General features: G+C 39.5%; 2 protein-coding genes across 4 annotated transcripts; one reads left to right on the top strand and one right to left on the bottom strand.

Annotated features, from left to right (window-relative positions):
* The first annotated feature begins 1,190 nt into the window (after positions 1-1,190).
* zdhhc7 (zinc finger DHHC-type palmitoyltransferase 7) lies at positions 1,191-17,149 on the top strand. 3 transcript variants are annotated; one of them, XM_053677835.1, is made up of 8 exons: positions 1,191-1,219; positions 2,156-2,226; positions 3,082-3,379; positions 6,248-6,372; positions 7,011-7,107; positions 7,516-7,597; positions 9,792-9,922; positions 11,331-17,149. In XM_053677835.1, exons 3-8 carry the CDS (start codon positions 3,092-3,094, stop codon positions 11,508-11,510), a joined length of 903 nt encoding a protein of 300 aa, XP_053533810.1. In that variant the 5' UTR covers positions 1,191-1,219; positions 2,156-2,226; positions 3,082-3,091; the 3' UTR covers positions 11,511-17,149. The 3 variants fall into 3 exon arrangements, with proteins under 3 accessions (XP_053533810.1, XP_017322065.1, XP_053533811.1); XM_017466576.3 differs by lacking the exon at positions 1,191-1,219 and adding an exon at positions 1,226-1,370; XM_053677836.1 differs by lacking the exons at positions 1,191-1,219; positions 11,331-17,149 and adding an exon at positions 1,226-1,370 and having other exon boundaries at positions 9,792-10,271.
* On the bottom strand, positions 16,328-19,445 carry nip7 (NIP7 nucleolar pre-rRNA processing protein). The gene is made up of 5 exons (XM_017466162.2): positions 19,300-19,445; positions 18,533-18,619; positions 18,303-18,441; positions 17,932-18,072; positions 16,328-17,791 (listed from the first exon to the last, which is right to left on the bottom strand). Exons 1-5 carry the CDS (start codon positions 19,353-19,355, stop codon positions 17,672-17,674), a joined length of 543 nt encoding a protein of 180 aa, XP_017321651.1. The 5' UTR covers positions 19,356-19,445; the 3' UTR covers positions 16,328-17,671.
* Between the last annotated feature and the right edge of the window lie 109 nt (positions 19,446-19,554).

Genomic DNA, 19,554 nt, shown 5'->3' on the forward strand with positions numbered 1-19,554 from the left:
TCCTTTCTTATTTCTGTTAAACATTCAGCATTATAAGTGAGATCCTATGAGAAATGGCGGTGCTGGGGCTGTTATTTAGTAGATTGTGTTAACTTTTGTACTCATGTTTATGTGATTGTTTGTGCTTAACGTGTTGGTTCTTCTTCGGGTCATTCAGCTGCAAATTTGGGAAAACAATAAGGTTTGAATTGAATAATTGAATTGAACCATATAGAAATTATTTCCCCATTGTATAGGCCAATTCTTAAACATTATAAACCTAGAAACCTACTATTATATAATATATATATATATATATATATATATATATATATATATATATATATATATATATATATATTTTTTTATATATTTATATATATATATATATATATATATATATATATATATATATATATATATATATATATAATTTATAAGATAAATCAAATGTGTGTGTGTGTGTATGTGTGTGTGTGTGTGTGTGTGTGTGTAAAGATAATCTCAAATGCTTAAACACATTCAGGAACATTCTTGAACAGAGTTTCCAGTAGATACCTCAGGACACTGCTTTGTTTTGCAAAGCAAATAATTTGACTTCCAAATGAACACACACACACACACACACACACACACACACACACACACACACACACACACACACACACACACACACACACACACACACACACACACAAAGCAACAGATCTCCTGCAAGTAGGTTTGATTGTCTGAGCTTACCTGAGTTTATTATACACCTGCAGTTGAGGCCCAATAAAGATATAGATTTTTTTCAAAAGAGAAATTTAATTTAAATGCTTCAGGAACAATTCTGAACACTAAACTATCAGCTACTGCACAGTTTCTTGACTTATACGATTTACAGCATTGCTAAATTAATATAAAATCTTATTTTTCGTTTAAAAATGACATCAGTCATGAGAACCCCTAACTTCTGGTATGTCTGAAGTATCGCGAGATCAACGAGATCGTGCATCTGAAACGAGATTTCGTTGATATCGAAGGAAAAAAGATCTAATAGATCAAATTAAACACAAATAATACTTTCGTACAAAGAATACATTCAGAAAAAAAGACAGACTTTACTTTCAGAAACGCTGTTTCAAACTATCATAGCTGGTGCTTTATCTATAAAAGGCCTGTAGGTGGCAGTATCGCGCTGTTCATCCTAAGGAAGGAGGGAAGAAGAAGAAGAGTAGACAGCGAGAGCAACCCGGAAGTGGGTGCTTCTTGTTTCTACTCGTTTTTCAAAATATCCGCTTAGAATAGGAGGGACTTTTTTTTTCCCTGGCTGGGTTTAATAATGAAATCGGGTGTGTACACTCCACTTACGCAGATTTGGGAAAACAGCCGTTGGGGGAATTATTTCGGTAAGCGAACGATACACATGAGAGAGAGCGCGAGCGCATACATGCCAGAGAGCATCGGGTGTCCTGTCAATATAGATAGCTTATAGCTAGCTTCGTCGCTAACATAATATATATCCACTTCCGGATAGATATCTAGAAAAGAATCATTATGTCTGTTTTGATTTTACTATTATTATTCACTCTTTATGACGTCAACTTTAAGCTGTCAGTTTCACCGTAGTGTTTGAATATAAACCGTAATTTAGTCCTCGGCTCAGTCTCGCATGGCTTCCATTGGTCGTATAGTAGTGCACTACATCGAGTGCGGAAGCCATTTTATTTGACCCCTCTGTAGTGTACACATGTAGGGAGTACAATACTATTTGGAATTAGATAGCAAGATTAGCTGTTTGGTTGCTTCATTGTCAATTGGTCGATTAGCTGCTAGCTGGGTGTTCTAGCTGTTTATATATTGAATGTGCATTATGATGGCGAATATGCATTTTTGTTTGTTTGTTTATTTATACATATATTAAAACTAATAAACCAGCTAGCTAGCTAATTTAAACATCAGTCTTAGTAAGCGAAGTGTTACTGTAATGGCAGCTAGCAAACAACCATCTCTTTAATAAAACTCAGAAATTTCCTGAATGGAGCTGTGTGTGTTTTAAACAATTCGAAATACATTTGAACAATTTATTTAAATTAACTGCACTCATAATTGTCAATGGAAGGTCCTCACATGGAAAGAGAAACCTCTCTGTGTGTGTGTGTGTGTGTGTGTGTGTGTGTGTGTGTGTGTGTAGGTTAACCCTTTGGCTGTGGCCTTGTATCTTCTCTCCAGCTCATCATGTCAGTGTGAGGTCCTCTCTCTGAGGTAATCCCAACATTGTTTATTCATTTGTTCATTAAAAAATTAAAATAGTAATAAACTTCTGCTTCAGACTCTCTCTCTCTTTTTTTTTTTTATTTTTTTTTATTTTTTATTTTTTTATTTTTTTTTTTTTATATAATTTTGACCACAGAAGTTTGCACTTCAGAATAATGAGACTAGATTTTGATGAGGGATGTTAGGTTTTGAATTTTCGGGTTTGAAAAGTCTAAAAGCCTTTAACTTGGTCTAAAAAATATTATGCTTAACGCCAGCTTTATATTAGGCAACCTTTTGAAAATAATACACCCCCCCTCTCCCCTAGCTCCCCCCCCCTTCAAATGACATATTTAGGGCAAATATAAAACACAGTACCAAAACACAAGCTGCAAATATGGAAACGTGACAACAAAACCAAAAATGTGTTTTCCTGTCATGTTACCAAATTTGCCTCCATGTTTTTGGCTTTGACCTCGTGTGTTTGATGTTTACTTCATATTATTGATTTTGTCCGTCTAGTCCTTGGTTTTGCCCATTTGGTCTTTCGTCTTGTCTTCGTAATTTTGGTTTCGTATTTTTGGTTTTCTTCGTCTTGTCTTTGGTCTCGCCCTCGTGACTATGGGTCTGATGTTGTGGTTCCAAATTTACTGTCATTTATTTTACACGATGCGTTTGCCGTACAAGTCCCTGTGAATTAGCCGTTACTATAGCGACGACACGGTATTAGAATGAGCATGTTAACGTACACCTTGCAGCTGGAACTACTCTCAAAACTGCTGTTCTTAAAATTAATCGACACTTTTTGACCAATCGGGATCGAGCATCCAACTAAAGCTCGTTTTATCATCATGGCTACTCCAGGTAGAGCAGAATGCAGACTTCAGGGCACCGGCTGCGCGATGTGGAGCAGCACCATCCCTTGCTGTCCAGCGGGGAGGAGGAGGTGACCGTGGGCCGGGTCTGGTTCATCCAGGATGGCTGCGGCATGGTGTGCGCCTCCATGACCTGGTTTCTAGTCATGTATGCGGAATTCGTGGTGAACTTCGTCATGCTTCTGCCCTCCAAAAGCTTCTGGTACTCGCTCATCAACGGCGTGGCGTTCAACTTCTTGGCCGTGCTGGCACTAGCTTCGCACCTGCGCACCATGCTGACTGATCCGGTAAGATTCACGGCCTCGGTTTAAAATGTCTAGTAAATAGTAAATAATGTTGAGTTCGACTAAAGCTTGTAACTCGGAATAAAACCCCAAATAAACTGTATCATTATTATTATTATTATTATTATTATTATTATTAAATATTATTCAGTGCAGTAGTAATAATAATACAAAATAGCAAAGTTTTTAAAATATGTACATTTTCTTATTTACAAAGATTTCTGTACATTTTATAACACTACCTTGGCATAAAATGACAAAAAAAGAACACTGAAAAAAAAAAAAAAGCTGCTGAGGGAGTGATGGTAAATTTAACATCTTTCCCTCTTCTGACTGCCGTAATCCATCTCTCTATAGGTTTTTCCTCTCTTGGAAAGGAAATACTGTATTTATTTATTTATTTATGTATGTATTTATTTATTTATTTATTTATTTATTTATTTCACTGTTGGAGCAAATGGTAACCCTAAAAGGATATTTGCCCCGGTCTCCCATCTACCTCTATACCCCTAGTTTACCCCGCTATAGTTTACTTAAACCCAGTACATTATATGCATGGACACAATCTGATGTATCGTGTAGTATGACTGAAGTGACGTGCAGGTCTTTAAAATGTTTTGGAAATGTCTTGAATATGGTGTTATTTGAAGTGCTGATACCTGCGGATACCCTGTAACTGGTCAGTGGAATCAAAACTCAAAAGAACGTACGCCTGTAAATCGTATCGTTCCGTTACCGTATCAAATTGTATCGTTCAATACGAGGCTCTCGGTCCGTCTGCGTATCACACTATATGTACGTATGCATGTATACACACACATACACAAAATATATATAGCGTGAGCTGTAATAATCATGTAAACTTAGTCACGCTTAAGTAACTTCCTCTTTTTTTCTTTTTTTATTTATTTATTTTTTTCAAATCAATTTTTTTCTTATTTATTTATTTATAGTTAAAGGGTCCGTGGTTGCTTTGACTAAACGTTTTATAAGTAGGTGTAGAAGGTTACGTATAAACAACGCTATAAAAATCCTTATTTGCGTACACGTATTCACACGACGTTTTAATGACCGTAATATTGAACACAAAAATACCGCATGAATTGTTTTTTAGGTTTAAAGCGGTGTAAAGCCGAGGGCGAACGACAGGGGCAGGGCCGAACGCATTTGCAATTCTAAACTCCCGCATCATGAAAACGTGCTCCTCGGGTTCACCTCTCTCTGTGTTTCTCTCTGTAGTCAGAGAAGGGAGGTTTTGCATAGTTACTGAAGCACAACGTGGGTTAGATTATACGATACAGGTTCCACAGGGCGACCACGGTTTATCAGATGTGCTTTAAAAGCAACCGCGCTGTTTACTCGGCAGTGAGGGCTATTAAAAACCGAGAATAATACCGGCTGCTCGCTCGTGTACACAGAGACAGACACAGAGAGAGAGAGAGAAGGAGAGCGAGTCACATGCAGTAATTATATTTGACCGCTCAGAACAAAAAAAAAAAAAGTGTAATGTTTCTTATGTGAAGTGTTAGTCAAGTGTATATTATATGCAACACTGATAAAGGTGCACTCAAATATGCGTTCCTAAATTATCACGTGCTTTCCTGGGCCTGGAACGTTGTCTGAGCTCAGGTCACATGACCATAGTTGACCTTCATGAAGCTGAGCATGATGCGGAGAAAAATGTATAGAAAAAATCGAAAGGCAGCCTTTATTGTACTTTTTTTTTTTTTTAATAGAACAAAATGTGAATCACGTGTTAATTCACGACACTCTGGTCCGCGTTTTAACGTCAAGCAATGAACTCACAGTTGTATTTTAGTATCATGATCATTGATTTAATGATATTTCAGATCATATTCAGATTTGATTCTAAACTTCATGGCTGTGATCTTGAATTAAAACTCGTTTTCTTATCCATTAAAGTACCATGCGTTAAGAAGTCATTCAGTACGTAAGGAATAAAACACCTGGGACTGCGCCGTTGAAGGAAAACAATCGACGACCTGATGGTGTGACGAATGCTTCCCACCACGATGTCGATTATTTATTTATTTATTTATTTATTTATTTATTGATTGATTTATACTGACCTCAAACCCATTATAAACTCGTACATGAACAATAAACAGCAGACTGAGTGTGACCAATGCACCATGAACAAACTCCATGAAGTCAGAATCCTTTATCCTTGACACGTTTTATTAGACTTGGCCTCGTGAGAAACCTTTTATATTCAGTCAACTCTCTGGAAGAAATTTTCACAAAGTCAAACCTAATGCGATTTTTGGAGTTTTAAAGAAAAATAGATTTTAGTAAACCTCTTATATAGAGTCCCTTAGACATTTCCCGCCAGGAAAATAGCCATAGAAGCTGGCATGGCTCCTCTTTAAACCACAAACAAACCAACCCTATAGTCCCATAGTGTTTTATTCCTCTTATTCCACAGCAATTTGCCAAGAATTAAGTGTGTGTGTGTATATGTGTGTATATATATATATATATATATATATATATATATATATATATATATATATATATATGACACGTCATGCTTTTTTTTTATCCATTTCAAATTCTTTCCATGCTGTGGAACGACCACGAAACAAGTTGATTCCTGTTATCACTTATGTCCTAGCAGCTGTAAATGGCCTTCCCTCGCTAGTCTCTCCTTTTTTTTTCCCCTCTCTCTCTCTCGTTGTTAATATTACGGCTGTGTTTTAACCAGAAAAATCGTGACCGACTCCTTAACCAGCTGTTAATATTTCTTGTATATTTCTCACCCTTTCAGGATTGTTTTTCCATACATCCCAGGTCCTGGATTGTTTTTCGTTCCCTTGTCCCCCCCCTCACTGAGAGTGTTGTGTCTGTTAGGGAGCTGTTCCGAAAGGAAATGCTACTAAGGAATACATGGACAGTCTACAGCTGAAACCAGGGGAAGTCATTTACAAGTGCCCTAAATGCTGCAGCATCAAACCAGAGAGAGCTCATCACTGCAGGTGAGGCGTGGCGGACGAGACGTCGTCACGTGATGTAATTAATGTTTTAGTATACACTGAGCAACACAATTTAGGAGGGGATCCCCAGGTGGAAACCTTTCTGAGCATAACCAAAGTTTTTTTTTTTTTATATGCTTATCACGTTATCTTGTATTTATAGTCATTAGGTTGATTTGCTTAACCTTTATAAGTCCAAAACAAATTGGAAAGAAAGCTCTGTAGCTTTAATAAATCTGATTAGAAATAATGTACACATTAGGGTTGTCAAAAGTGCTTAACTGTGTTAATGAAATAGCGTGTTGTTTAATTAGCATGTTTTAGTGTTTTGCTTTGGTATAGAAATTGGTACCGAGTACCGTGGAATTTTACTGGTATTGGTACCGACTACTGAAATTTTGGTACCGTCACAACCCTAGTACACATTTACATCGAGTTTGAGAATCGTTGCTTTAAATAACCCAGACGTTCCAGCATTCTCCAGTGAATTCTCGTTTCTTATCTCACCCACCCCCCCCCCCCCCCCACCCCGCCCCAATGCTTGGGTTTGTTTATTGCTAACCTGCATTTGCATCCAAACCTTTTGTGCATCGTTACGCAATTTTATTATTAAAGCTGTCGTGTTTTTGTATCTGTTCCAGCATCTGCAAGAGATGCATCAGGAAAATGGATCATCATTGTCCCTGGGTGAACAACTGCGTTGGAGAAAACAACCAGCGATACTTTGTGCTGTTCACTGTAAGCAGGGGATAAACTTGCTTTTTCCGATTCTCGTGTTTATGGTTGATGTCTTCCTACTGAGCACCGCGTGCTAGTCAAATGCTGGTTACGCAACAGGACTGACAAATATTTGAATGGCCGTGCGCGATCGCTTTGATGGGGTTTTTTGTTATCGAAATGCTTTGTAAGATTAGGACCAGTCACACTGAGGTAAGGGTTTGTAAAATCGTCTTCATTTACAATAGTGAGGAAAACACGAAGCGTCCAGAAACTAAAGTTTTGATCCAAGGCTATATGGGGAAAGACAATTGTTGTTGTTGTCTCAAGTTAACCCGTCTTGGCTTTTTAATGTTCAGATTTAATTGTGTATCTATTGAATGTATTTTTTCCTTTTCCTGCAACTGTGTCCTTCTTATGTCTTTGCAGATGTACATCGCTTCCATCTCTCTGCACGCCCTCTGCCTCAGTGGTTTCCACTTCTTCACCTGTGTCAAGGTCCAGTGGAACGGTGAGGCATCAGCGTATTAACGGTTCTTCTTTCGGACCGTCTTCTGGTGGCTTTTTCTCAGTTCGGGGATCAAGCAAACGTTAATTTACGTTAATCAAGGTTCACCTTCATTTGAAAATATTTCATTGCCATTATTCCAACATTTGCAACGTAACTAAAAACAAAAGTGTGTCATACAAGCAGCAGAAATTCTCCTGATGTTCTTTTTCTATCGTTGTTACTGATTATAATCAATCTAATCTAGAGAGTAAGCTAGGCCACAGTGGTGCTTGAAAGTTCGTGAACCCTTAATAGTTACACGTCTTGCTCTTTGAGTGCTCTTTGTCGGTCGACCGTTCTTTAGGTGGGTAACAGGGGTCTCGAATTTCCTCCATTTGTACCCAATCTGTCTGACTGTGGATTGGTGGAGTTCAAACTCTTTAGAGATGGTTTTATAACCTTTTCCAGCGTGATGAGTGTCAACAACTCTTTTTTTTTTTTTTTTTCCCGAGACGTGTTGTGAAGATCAGACTTTGATCGATGGATTTCACCTTGAACTGCTAATTCTCGAGGTTCACAAACTTTTGCCGCTCACAGATATGTAATATCGGATCGTTTTTCCTCAATAAAGAAATGACCGTGTGTGATGTTTTTGTCGCATTTGTTTAATCGGGTTCTCTTTGTCTACTTTTAGGACTGTGAAAATCAGATGGTGTTCTGGGTCTTATGTATGCAGAAATATAGGAAATTTTAAAGGGTTCACAAACTTTCAAGCACCACCGTGGTTAGTTAGCCGATACTAGCTACGACTGCTCTGCAAAGAATGACAGTTTAGCAAGTGGACATGTCTTAAATGGAGTCAGATTTATGCAGTATCTTCTAAGATTACAATAATCCAAAATGTCCAGAAATAGGCTTTATAATCTTTTATTCGGTTCATCCTAATCTTATAATAGGAAATACTAGATCAACGCGATTACCACCTAGAGTGAAAGCAGTGTTAAAAAGTATTATAAACTGAGAGAGATGTGATGCTTCAGTTGTTTATAAAGGAGCTGCTGAAAAGGCAGGTCTAATTGCTGTGCTGTGTTCAATGAGGTGGAACAAATTATTTATTGATGAAGGAGGAATTTCATATTGATTTGCCCTTGATTCGGAATTAAATCCGTCTTTAGGTTATCTCACAAGGGGGAGCTGTTCCTTCTCGTTTATTCAGCTCGTTAAGCCCTCTGATACTACGGGTGTAGGTGCGTACCGACGCGATTCGATGCAAAACAGCGCGCGTTTTCGTGTGTATGAAACGAAGTAAATCAAAAATAGCTATGAGCAGAGGTTTAATATTGTAAACAAAATATACTACAGGATCACCATATCTTAGAAAATAAATAAATACGTTTGATAAATTCTGCTAAAAATATCCCTGAGTTCCGTAGCCGTGCCTAAGGTGTCGTTTTTAACTAGAAATAGAGCTCCAAAGTCGGCTAAAATGCCCCACTTCTGTGCACTTTTTCCTCAGGCTCTGTAGATCTCAGAGGGGCGGCGCTGGTGTCATTTGAGAGCTCTTATTGGAAAAACTCTTATTAACTATTATAACGTGGTCGTGTAAGCATATAACCTATAATGGATGTCTGTGTTTGTGACCTGGAGCTATCCAGTCCCTCCAGGATATTTTCCCAATCGATTTCCACGATTCACGAATCGATTCGTTCAGTTAGACGTGTGCACGCTAAAGCATCAAAATTACACTCCGTTCTCCAAAGGGATTTAAAAAAAAAAAAAAAAAAAAAAAAAAAAACGCCTAAAATGTTGGACTGCTGATAGACTCCATAATTATTGGCACCCTTGATAAAGAAACCACAAAGCATAAACCCCTCTGAAATGAAGCTTTTCCTGCGTCAGAAAACGTAAAGTCACAGCTTTACCTCTGTCTGTTACTAAGCGCTGACACCGGAGACTCCTTCCGTAAATGCTAAATAAACATCTCCTTACAGGAAACTTCACCATATTAACAATGCAGCATTTTTATAATGGAAATGACGGTGGAAGTGATTCTCATTTTATATTCATGCATTTATATGTAAACCTGTGCTTGAGTGACCGCTGCACACTACTTCCGACCGATCAGAATGGAGAGTTTTACCATGTCGTGGTATATTATAATAAATCGTAAGGAAAAGCGAATGACGGTATTTCTGTGTAATTGTGTATGTTACAGAGTGTAGTGACTTCTCCCCTCCAGTAGCTGTCATGCTCCTTATTTTCCTGTGTCTGGAGGCTCTCCTCTTCCTCACCTTCACCGCTGTCATGTTCGGCACCCAGATCCACTCCATCTGCAACGACGAGACGGTGAGTCGGACAAACCAGACCCCAGCGCGCTGACGTTCCACTCATTAAACCTAGACAACAACCACATCTACTGCTGATTTACTAATGAGACATTTTCCTTTATTAATATTCCGTTGAGTAGAGGAATTGGCTAATAAGGTCATTAGTTTTACCCTGCCTCATTAAGACCTTTTAATCGTCTTGTTGGTTTTCGTGTGTGAAGTGTGAATGCGTTTTTTTGTTATGTAAAAAATGTTTGTATGTAAACATAAAATAGTGCTAATAAATCACTCCTGCTGTTGGACAATGAGAGTACCCTGATGTACACACATCAATCTGCTGCTAATAATAATTTCAGAGCATTAAAGAAATGTTCTAGGATTTTTATGGTGGGGGGTGGGGTGGGAGGGGGGTTACTAATAATAATACTTAGTATAATACAAAGTTGATGGACGAGAAATGAGTTAATGAGGATATGTTTAGGTTTTAAAGCAGCAGCAGTGGTTTAGTGCCCTCTGCTGTTTGTGAAGTGAATTGCAATGGTACCTAATCCAAAGGTTCCTAAACTATTCAGGCGAACGGACGTTATGAATTTTGTCCGACCCCAAGCCTGGGAATTTTGGTTTCTCCTCGTAATTGGCCGTCACGTCGTTGCTCCGATGAGTCGGTCGAGAAAGTAACGAAGGAATGCGGACGGAGAATTTTTGTGTGGTGCAGCGCATCAGTAGAGCAAAAAGAAAACCATTTCCTACACGCTTAATTTACACACGGCTCCCGGTGAAGTTTTAAAGCATGCAACGTATGTAACACTCACTCATCTGTAAAATAAACAAATAAAGCAAAAAGGAGGGCGGGGCTAATTCCTGTGCTGTGTCCCAGTTTGCCTACGTATTCTACGCACCGAAAGTATGAAATAAAATACATTCTTACGAGCGTGTAGCAAAAGAGGACGCGAGTACCGGTACGTACGAAGACGTCGCATAATGTTGAGAACGTTGTTGCCTGGTTACGCACACGGTCACCGTAAACAAGCTCCTCGTTGTGTTTCGGCTTTTTTTCATTCAGTATTCCTCTAAAATGCGTCCTTGTACGTCTCCCTTTCTAATCGTGTTAACCCGTCGTTTAACCTGCACGGTCGCTGTATCAGCCAATCAGGACGCAGCGTGTACCCGCGTCACGAAACTCCTCCTCCTCTTCGATCATCACTCGTGCAAGGAGTTGTGGGTAATATTAGCTGAAACAGTGTCCACGGATCCAGATTTCGAAAATCTACCGGAAATAGTAGTCCATCCGGGAACTTTTGGGAGACTCGTTACGAAACATTTGAGACGCACTAATTCTGATCTCGGATACTATTTAGGACCGGATAGTCGGCGAAGTGGGACGCAGCGGCGGTGTCGAGTTATCTGCGGGTTTGTCTGTCCTGTAGGAAATCGAGAGGCTGAAGAACGAGAAGCCGACGTGGGAGCGGCGAGTGCGCTGGGACGGGATGAAGGCCGTGTTCGGAAGCCCGCCGTCTCTTCTGTGGTTCAACCCTTTCGCCGGACTGAGACTGCGACGCCTCCTGATGGTCCGCGCTCGGAAGGGCGGCTCCGAGTTCGCCGTCTGAGCCGTGCAAGCTCGCGTTTCTCCGCACGTCAGCGTGCCTGTTAAGACCCCACGCGTAAAGGACACACGGCACGATGGCGCAGGTACGGGGACTCGGGGAAGAGAATGTCTAATAAACCTGAGGCCTAGTGGAGGAAAAGGGCCTAAATATGACAAACTACCTGTTAAAACCACTGGACCTCAAGCGAAGGATCATTTTTACGTTGGCTTCTCTTGGCTGGGTCTGACCCCGTGAATAGGATTTATTTTATTTTATTTTTTTGCTGCGATGTTTTTGTTTTTAAAAGAATTCTTTTTCTGTATTTTGTTGAAAACAAACAAACAAAAAAATCTCAAATTTCATTTGAACAGCATTAATGTCTTAATGAATCTCAATCGATCGAATCGATACGTCTCGTTTAATTTGCCAAGAACGTTCTGGAACCTGCATATGCATTAAGATTTACTCTGTAATAAAATTGCTAAAAAATGTTAATTATTCCTAGATTTAGAATCACGAAACATAAACGACAGCTTATTTAACTTCCTAATATAGTAGAGACCATGTTAAACCTCATTTTACAACATTTTGTCTTTTTGTTGTTTTTCTCCGTTCATGTAAATGGCACTGAATATTTAGACAAGCTATCGACACTGTTTACCTTCCGTGACGCTACGTCCAAGATCAACGCTGCGGTTGCTTGGCATGAATGTAGACAGACTGCATTAGAGGACATGCTGTAGAGATAACGCATAAGTTTTTGCACACACTTGTTATAGCGGAGAAAGAGAACGTCAGACGAGAACCTCGTGGCGTGGCGTGGCGTGACGTGACGTGATCGGACGCTCTCGACGTTTTACTGAACTCGCCAAGCAGCTGATGAACCGTGCTGGATGTAGTCTCGTGTGTCTAACGGACGGATTAAGGAAATCACGTGATGTTAGCAATACTGTGGCTGCGTCTTCACGAGAGCTTTTACCTCAACAGATAAGACTTTATCATGACGGTTCTTGAATGAATTATCGCAGATGGTTTATACAGCAGACGCAGAGTATTTCGAACGGTGTTGGATTCGACGTGCGCCGTAAAGAACCGACTGAAACTCTGTCCATGAAGTAGTGTATTGTAAATAAATAAAGTTCAAGGGAAGGGGTTAATTAATTATAAAGCTTTCTCTTACAATCGTCATGATATATGCAGTATAAAGAGCATCTAAATGTGACCACATGACCAACCGGTCGTTCTCCCAATAGGACCTCGGGTTCTTCGGTGCCATGACAGTGACAGTATTGGTTATTCATTCTGCACATGACACTCTTGAAATGTGGAGTCCCTCTCTCTCCCCCTCTCAGCTCTGATTCTGCTTCGTAACCCGTTCCCTCCCAAGTCATTTTAACCCACCGTGCTGCGTTCACAAGAACCTGATATTTATTTCATCCAAAATCATATCTCTCACGTGTTGTAGCCGTGCAATTATTTATACGTTTTTCACACTCGGACTCCTCCCGATGCAACTGCATTGATCTGCAAAGAAATCGAATCGGAATGAACGTCAGGTTCAATGCCAAAAAGCGAACGAATCACCTACACGAGTGACTCGGGCAGCGTTCACAAGCTCTGTGATATTCGCAAAGGAAGAAAAAAAAACACAAGCATCTTAATAATATCTTTAACGTGTTAGAATATCTCTTAAAGAAGCCTGAATTGCTGAATTCATTTAGAAATTTTTTGAATCACCTTTGAAAGTGAATGAATCGATTCACGAATCGATTCACGAATCGATTCAGTCAGATAGTATCGGTACATGCTTATGCATCAAAATTACACTCCGCTTTCCAGAGGGGAAAGACAAAAAAAACCAAAAAAGTTTAATATGTTGAAATGCTGGTAGACTGTACAGGCTGCGTAATTATCGGCACCCTTGATAAAGGATGGGTAAAAACAAAAGCATTACGGGGGAGTGAAAATGACATCGTGGTTAATTCGCATAATCTCAGACAGAGAATACGAGAGATTTTTCAGCCTTTAATTGAAGTACAGTTATTTGACTTGCTTGGGGGTGTAGCCTTAAAGTCCAGACTCTCATCCCTCACGCTCGTAACTATACACCTTCAGTTAGTTTCACCGTTATTACCGAATCTTTCATATTAGTGACTCGCTAATAACCCAGGATTTATGTGTTTAAAACAATAAACTAGGAATAAACCGCTTTTTTTATTTATTTTACACTTACTCATCTCACTTAAAGTAAAATAAAACACTGTAAAGGAACACTGTTATAGGATCATAATCAATACTTGCGTGTGTAAGATTAACTAATTCTCGCATTCCACATTGCTTTATTCTTCTTGTACCACGGCAACCTCCCAAAAATAACACGTTTTTCTTTGTCACTAAGCAACACGTAACTTTTTTTTATATGACTCAGTAATAAACCAGGACTTGTAGAATACGTTAACGAGGAATATTTCTAGGAGCGGGATTGGGAAACGTCGCGCAGAGCCGATTAGTGTTGTTGCTTTTCTGTATTATTGTCCCTATTTTCAATCTCATCCCGTCTAACCCGGCGTCTCGCTCATGGATAGTCTTTATGTCTGTATTTAAAAAATTTTTAAAAAGGGTGGGTGGTGGCGGGGGGGTGTTGGGGTCATTACATTCGACTCCGTTGAACCTGAACACATCTTACAGTAGTTGAAAAAGAAAGCGCTTTGTGGAATCCCGTTTTTATCAGCTGTATGTTTTAGACGCCGTTTTAAAATGATTGTTTGCTGGAATACAAGATGTGTAACATGCTGTCTGGGTGGAAACAAAAAAACGAGTCCATTTCCTGTTTGCAATCCTTGATTAAGTCAAAAAAAAAAATGTTAAAGGACTTTCAATAGCATGTATGTCTTTTAAGAATGTATATCGTGCTTTTTTTTTTTTTTTTTTCTTTTTTAAATTGTTTTATTTTCAGGAATAAGAACGGACTATCACGTTAACACTAATATAATACCTGCTTTGCGAAAGAATCTTGCCGATTTCCAGAAACATCTGGCACAGATGTTCGCTAGCCGAGCTCTGAGAAAGGCGCGCCGCAGGTGTGTTATCCTTCAGTATACAAATGGGGTATACAAGGGGTTGATTATAGATTTAAAAGGAATATTAAAGCTTTAGCAGTTTATCTGTTAGACATCTGATGATGAATTTGGAAACCCCATGATGAGTGTAATCACCATTTTGTCCAATGATGATGATGATGATGATGTTGATGTAGTCAAAGACAATGATTTAGACTTCTTGGAAACTGGAAAGCAAACACAGGCTACATAATAATATACAGTGTAAATGATTGAGTTCTTTTTCAATTGTCATTAAATAATTGTTCTTTCATATGTGAATCTCTTTTGCATAATAAAGTTGTTAGGTTCAGCACTATTACACGTCCCCCCCCCCCCCCCCCCCCCTTATTTTTCAATCCCGAACCCAACTCTGTCAGTATCAAGCTAACCTCATTGCGTACGAGATCATGAGGGTGTTATTTAATACGTCGAGGTTCCTGAAGACGCACGAACGAACGGTGAGTAATTCCGATGTCGGAATTAAGGGCTCGGGATGGTTTTAAGCGTTCTTCCGTTTCACCGATCTAAATTTTTTAATTTTATTATTCAGAAGCTCCCTAACTGCCGACGTCCTGTCTAAGCAATGAAATATGTTTAAACGGTGAGTGATTTTTTCAGATTCATCCAATCGCAGGTCCGGGAAGACGGACACGTGACCTAAAAACGTGCTAATTTATAACGATAACGATCGACCGAAGACGTCAGACATGAGCGTGTCGGTATATCTCACCGAATCAGTCACACTAATATTAAAAATATGTTGAATAATGAATGTTATTTTACCCCAAAACAAATTCGTTCGAGTTTAAAAAGCTGTTGGAAGACAGAATGCGGAAACAAAAGTCAGATGTGGAAGTGTTCGTGTGCTGTGGTTTTTTTGTTTTTTTTTAAGTATTATTATTATTTATGTATTAAATTTCATTCACGAATAAATTGAGTAATACCACGTCGTAACTCGTCAATTCAAACTTTAACCCGGGGGAAAAACAAAACAAAAACAAAAACCTCCCTCAAATGATCATTCCTAACTCTGGAACTTGGGCTGTTCTCCTCAGCTCTAAGCTCCTCCCAGTTCAGTAAGTGACATCAAATCGACATTCACATGCCGAATCTATAACACGGACTGTACAGTTCGTCACTGCTAAGAAAAGACGAGCAAGGCGTGTCCGTGTTTTGTTCTCTGTTGTAGGTTTTTCTCTCCAACTTTGTAGTTTTGAATGCACGGATGTCGAAAACGACATCCCCCAGAGCTCTGCCTTTCCACACGTCGATTCTAACGCAACATAATTATCCCCCCCAGTCTTCAAACTGCTCCTCCTGCTGCATCACAGGGCAGTGTAACACACTCTGAGGAAGCGCTATCCACCACATTCTTCTTCATGGTTGAGCAATTTTCTGTTCCTAGTCACCCAGGTGTACTAACGAATGTTTTTGTTTACTTCAAATATATTTCCCCTATGAATTCATAGGGGTGCCAATAATTGTTGCACACCTAATATTTAACTATTTATTTTTGATAACAGGTGTTCGCAGCTGTTTATCCATGAGAGCAGAGTATTTTTGTGAATTTGTTGATCAAGAGGTTAAACAAAGACAAATTTTCACAGCCGCCTTTGCTCATACTTACTGAGGGTGCCAATATTAATGAAGGGCACTGTATAATTCCGATGATAAGTGTATGATGTAGAGATGAATTTGTATGCACTGAAAATGCGCGATGTTACCTGGATCCTGGGATTACGGCATATAATCAATGACTTTATTAAACAAACAACCAAATTTATTGTTTATCATTATAGAGAGTAAACAATCACATTTACTGAAATTGTACATACAGAGAGTGTGTGTTTTGGGGAATTTATTATTATAATTTTTTTTTTTTTTTGCCAGAATTGAGATCCTGTACATGAACAGTCCCCTCTGAAAGTATTGGAACGGCAAGGTCAATCGAAAAGATTTTTCACTATACATCGAAGGCATTTGTGTTCGGGACCAACAGACGAACGTGAGCCGATAGATTAGAATTTCGGCTTTGGTTTCCTCATATTTACATCTGGATGTGTTCGAGTGCGGAACTGTAGACCGTGCAAACCCCTCGTCAGCAGTAAGAATCGGAAAGCCGTGTTGGAATTCGCGAAGAAATACAGAGACGTGCCATGAAAGTTCTGGAACCAAGATTAACCTCTAGCAGATTGACTGAGAGAAAGGATCTGTTCATGGTCCAAAACATACAAGCTCATCTGTGAAACATGGTGGAGGAAGCGTCACGGCTTAGGCTTGCGTGGCTGCTTCTGGAACATTCTCACTAATCTTTATTGATGATAGAACTCATGATGGTAGCAGCAGAGTGAATTCAGAAGTTGACAGGAACATTTTGTTTGACAATTTACAGAGAAATGCATCCAATCTAATTGGTAGGAACTTCATCATGCAGCAAGACAACGATCCAAAACACACTTCCACCTCAGCAAATGACTTTATAAGGGGGGAAAGTGAAAGGTTTAAGACTGGCCAAGTTAAATCACCAGACATTCTCCCTGTAAGGAGAATCCCCCCCCCTCCCCCTCAACAAACAACGCAAACAGGCTGTGGTAAAAGCCTGGAAAAGAATCACAAAAAAACCCCAGCAATTTGGTCAAATGTCAACAAGTCTCATGCTCGATGCGATTATTGCAAACACGGGAAATGCACCCAAATATTAAGTGTTATATACTTTCAGACATATCTGTTCCTATACTTTTGCTCACCTGAAAATTAGTTGCACCCAAGACACCATGCTTTAAGTTATTTTTAAACACGTCTAGACGTAAAATATGAGGAAACGAAAGCTGCCGTCTCGTATCCGTCTTCTACTCTCAAACCCGAATGTCTTCCGTGTACAGAGAAAACGACAGGACTGGCCTTCCTGTTCCAATACTTTCGGAGGGGACTGTATTTATTGGGTGCTTTGCGCTTTTCTCCAGCAGTGATCTTTCGGAAAAATCAAACCATCGTTAACAAACGACTGAAAAGACACGATGTCCATATATTAAAAAAAAAAAAAAAAACCCCAGACAGTCCAGTCTGAGATGTAGGAGTGTGTTAGGTGAGCGTGTCCTCGTTTCTGATGTACTCTCCAACATCAGCTTGGTGCAACGCCACAATGGCCATGGGATCCACTTTGCGGCATTCCTGTGTGGATTTCGCTGCCACTCCGAAACCCTGTAGAGCACCATGACACTCAGTATACATCCTCCGACGTGAAAAGTATTCATTATATATATATATATATATATATATATATATATATATATATATATATATATATACACACACACACACTGATGCAATATGGTTCTCACCAGTGGTACGTCTGCCATCGAGTAAACCACAATTCCTTGGTATTTATTCGTGTTTTCTGTAATCCTGCCCAAGCCGGACTTCATGATGTGGTTGCCGTAGAGGAACGACTGCTCAGCTCCAGGCTTCACCCACACTTTATACTGTACAGAAGACACAGGAAGCACTTTTCTACAGCTTAACTGAAACAGATGACTGTGGTGGTTACCGTAAAGCCCTGTATATACACACACATACAGTCTCGACATATCGGCCACTTCTCGATCCGAGCGTTCTTGGCAAAAGCCAATCTTTCATCTGCTGAATTACTACACTGTGTGTAACGCGATACACTTTACAATGCTGCTGTACAGTGAACGGAGGAGTTTAATACCTTGGCGTAAGGAGCGAGAAAATCCAGAGCCGTGATGTGCAACCGAAACGTCTGAGTCTTTGTGAACTTCCCGAAACACGTACCGACGGACACCAGCTTGCCCCGGGAGATATTCGTGGCCAACTTCAGTATCTTTTCACTTGATCGACAAACAATAACAGGATAAATCGAGTCCTTTAAAACGGTATATTTAACAGTGTAATTTAAACATCAGGCAGCTGTATGTGTACCTGATGTAGTACACGCGATCGTGGTGCAGTCTGAAGCAGTACGTCCCATCCGGTCTATCCACAAGAAGCTTAATGTTCTCTCCGATGCTGAAAACAAAACGTCAGACAATTAATCAATCATACAATCGTTCTTAAAGCCATCAGAACCAGTGAGCTCATTGATGGAGCTGTATTTGGGTCAGATTGTGACAATCTTTGATTTCTGTACGAACATGTTTTCGCTTCAAACTTGTGTGAGCTCATGTTCTGCTATTATTATTATTATTATATTAGGACAGGATGAGGGAGAACTTCAAGGCGTTCATAATGCATACATAACTCCTTTCTCAGACACAAGAACACAGTGACAAAGTAAAGAGATCACTGGCAGTGATTTGAAATCAGTCTTGCTCTTCATCATCCTAGTCATCCTCTTGCTCATGTATATCAGTGAATAATACATGTTAAGGTAGCTTAGCCAATCATTTTGCCCTGTTTAGTCCTATATAATAACATATAATCACAAAGGAACTTCTGCTCTGCTCTCTCTGTCCTTTCTTCTTCTCCACAACTTCTTCAGAATAAAATCTGTCTAAAGCTTGCTGTTTAGCTTCTCTTCTGTCTTCGAATAAACTCTAATTAAACTCTGGGATTAGATTTGAAGGCTATTTATGATTTCTAACGTCTCTGGACATTCTGCTATTGGCTGTTAACCAGCTAGTTAGTTCGTGAATAAGCGCTCTATAACGTGGTGTCGGTTTGAAAGCGAAAATGTTTACTATACTCACTACTTGGAGAGCTTTTCAAACATTACTTTCGTCTCTTCATCCGTTAACGGCCGCATTATTTAGAAAAGTAAATAAATAGAACTTTAAGATAAGAGGGGAAAAGACACACGTGGGAAAGAAAGAAAATTATCTAGACGTCGCAGAGCAATGACGTCAACAGTAAGCGCACAGTACGTCGCAGATAAATGTAAACATACAAATAGAAGGCTTTCATTAGTGGTATTTAGTTCAGGGTTTTTTTGCATTCGAAAAATA

This window comes from Ictalurus punctatus, chromosome 4 (assembly GCF_001660625.3).
Source record: "Ictalurus punctatus breed USDA103 chromosome 4, Coco_2.0, whole genome shotgun sequence".
NCBI lineage: Eukaryota > Metazoa > Chordata > Actinopteri > Siluriformes > Ictaluridae > Ictalurus > Ictalurus punctatus.

Excerpts from the sequence above, each read along its gene's own strand:
- zdhhc7 (XM_053677835.1), top strand. The coding sequence starts at position 3,092 with ATGCAGACTTCAGGGCACCGGCTGCGCGATGTGGAGCAGCACCATCCC. Across the intron at positions 7,598-9,791 it reads TGTCAAGGTCCAGTGGAACG|AGTGTAGTGACTTCTCCCCT; the intron begins GTGAGGCATCAG and ends TGTATGTTACAG. Across the intron at positions 9,923-11,330 it reads CCATCTGCAACGACGAGACG|GAAATCGAGAGGCTGAAGAA; the intron begins GTGAGTCGGACA and ends TCTGTCCTGTAG.
- nip7 (XM_017466162.2), bottom strand. The coding sequence starts at position 19,355 with ATGCGGCCGTTAACGGATGAAGAGACGAAAGTAATGTTTGAAAAGCTC. Across the intron at positions 18,620-19,299 it reads TTTGAAAAGCTCTCCAAGTA|CATCGGAGAGAACATTAAGC; the intron begins GTGAGTATAGTA and ends TTTTGTTTTCAG. Across the intron at positions 18,073-18,302 it reads TTCTCGCTCCTTACGCCAAG|TATAAAGTGTGGGTGAAGCC; the intron begins GTATTAAACTCC and ends TCTTCTGTACAG.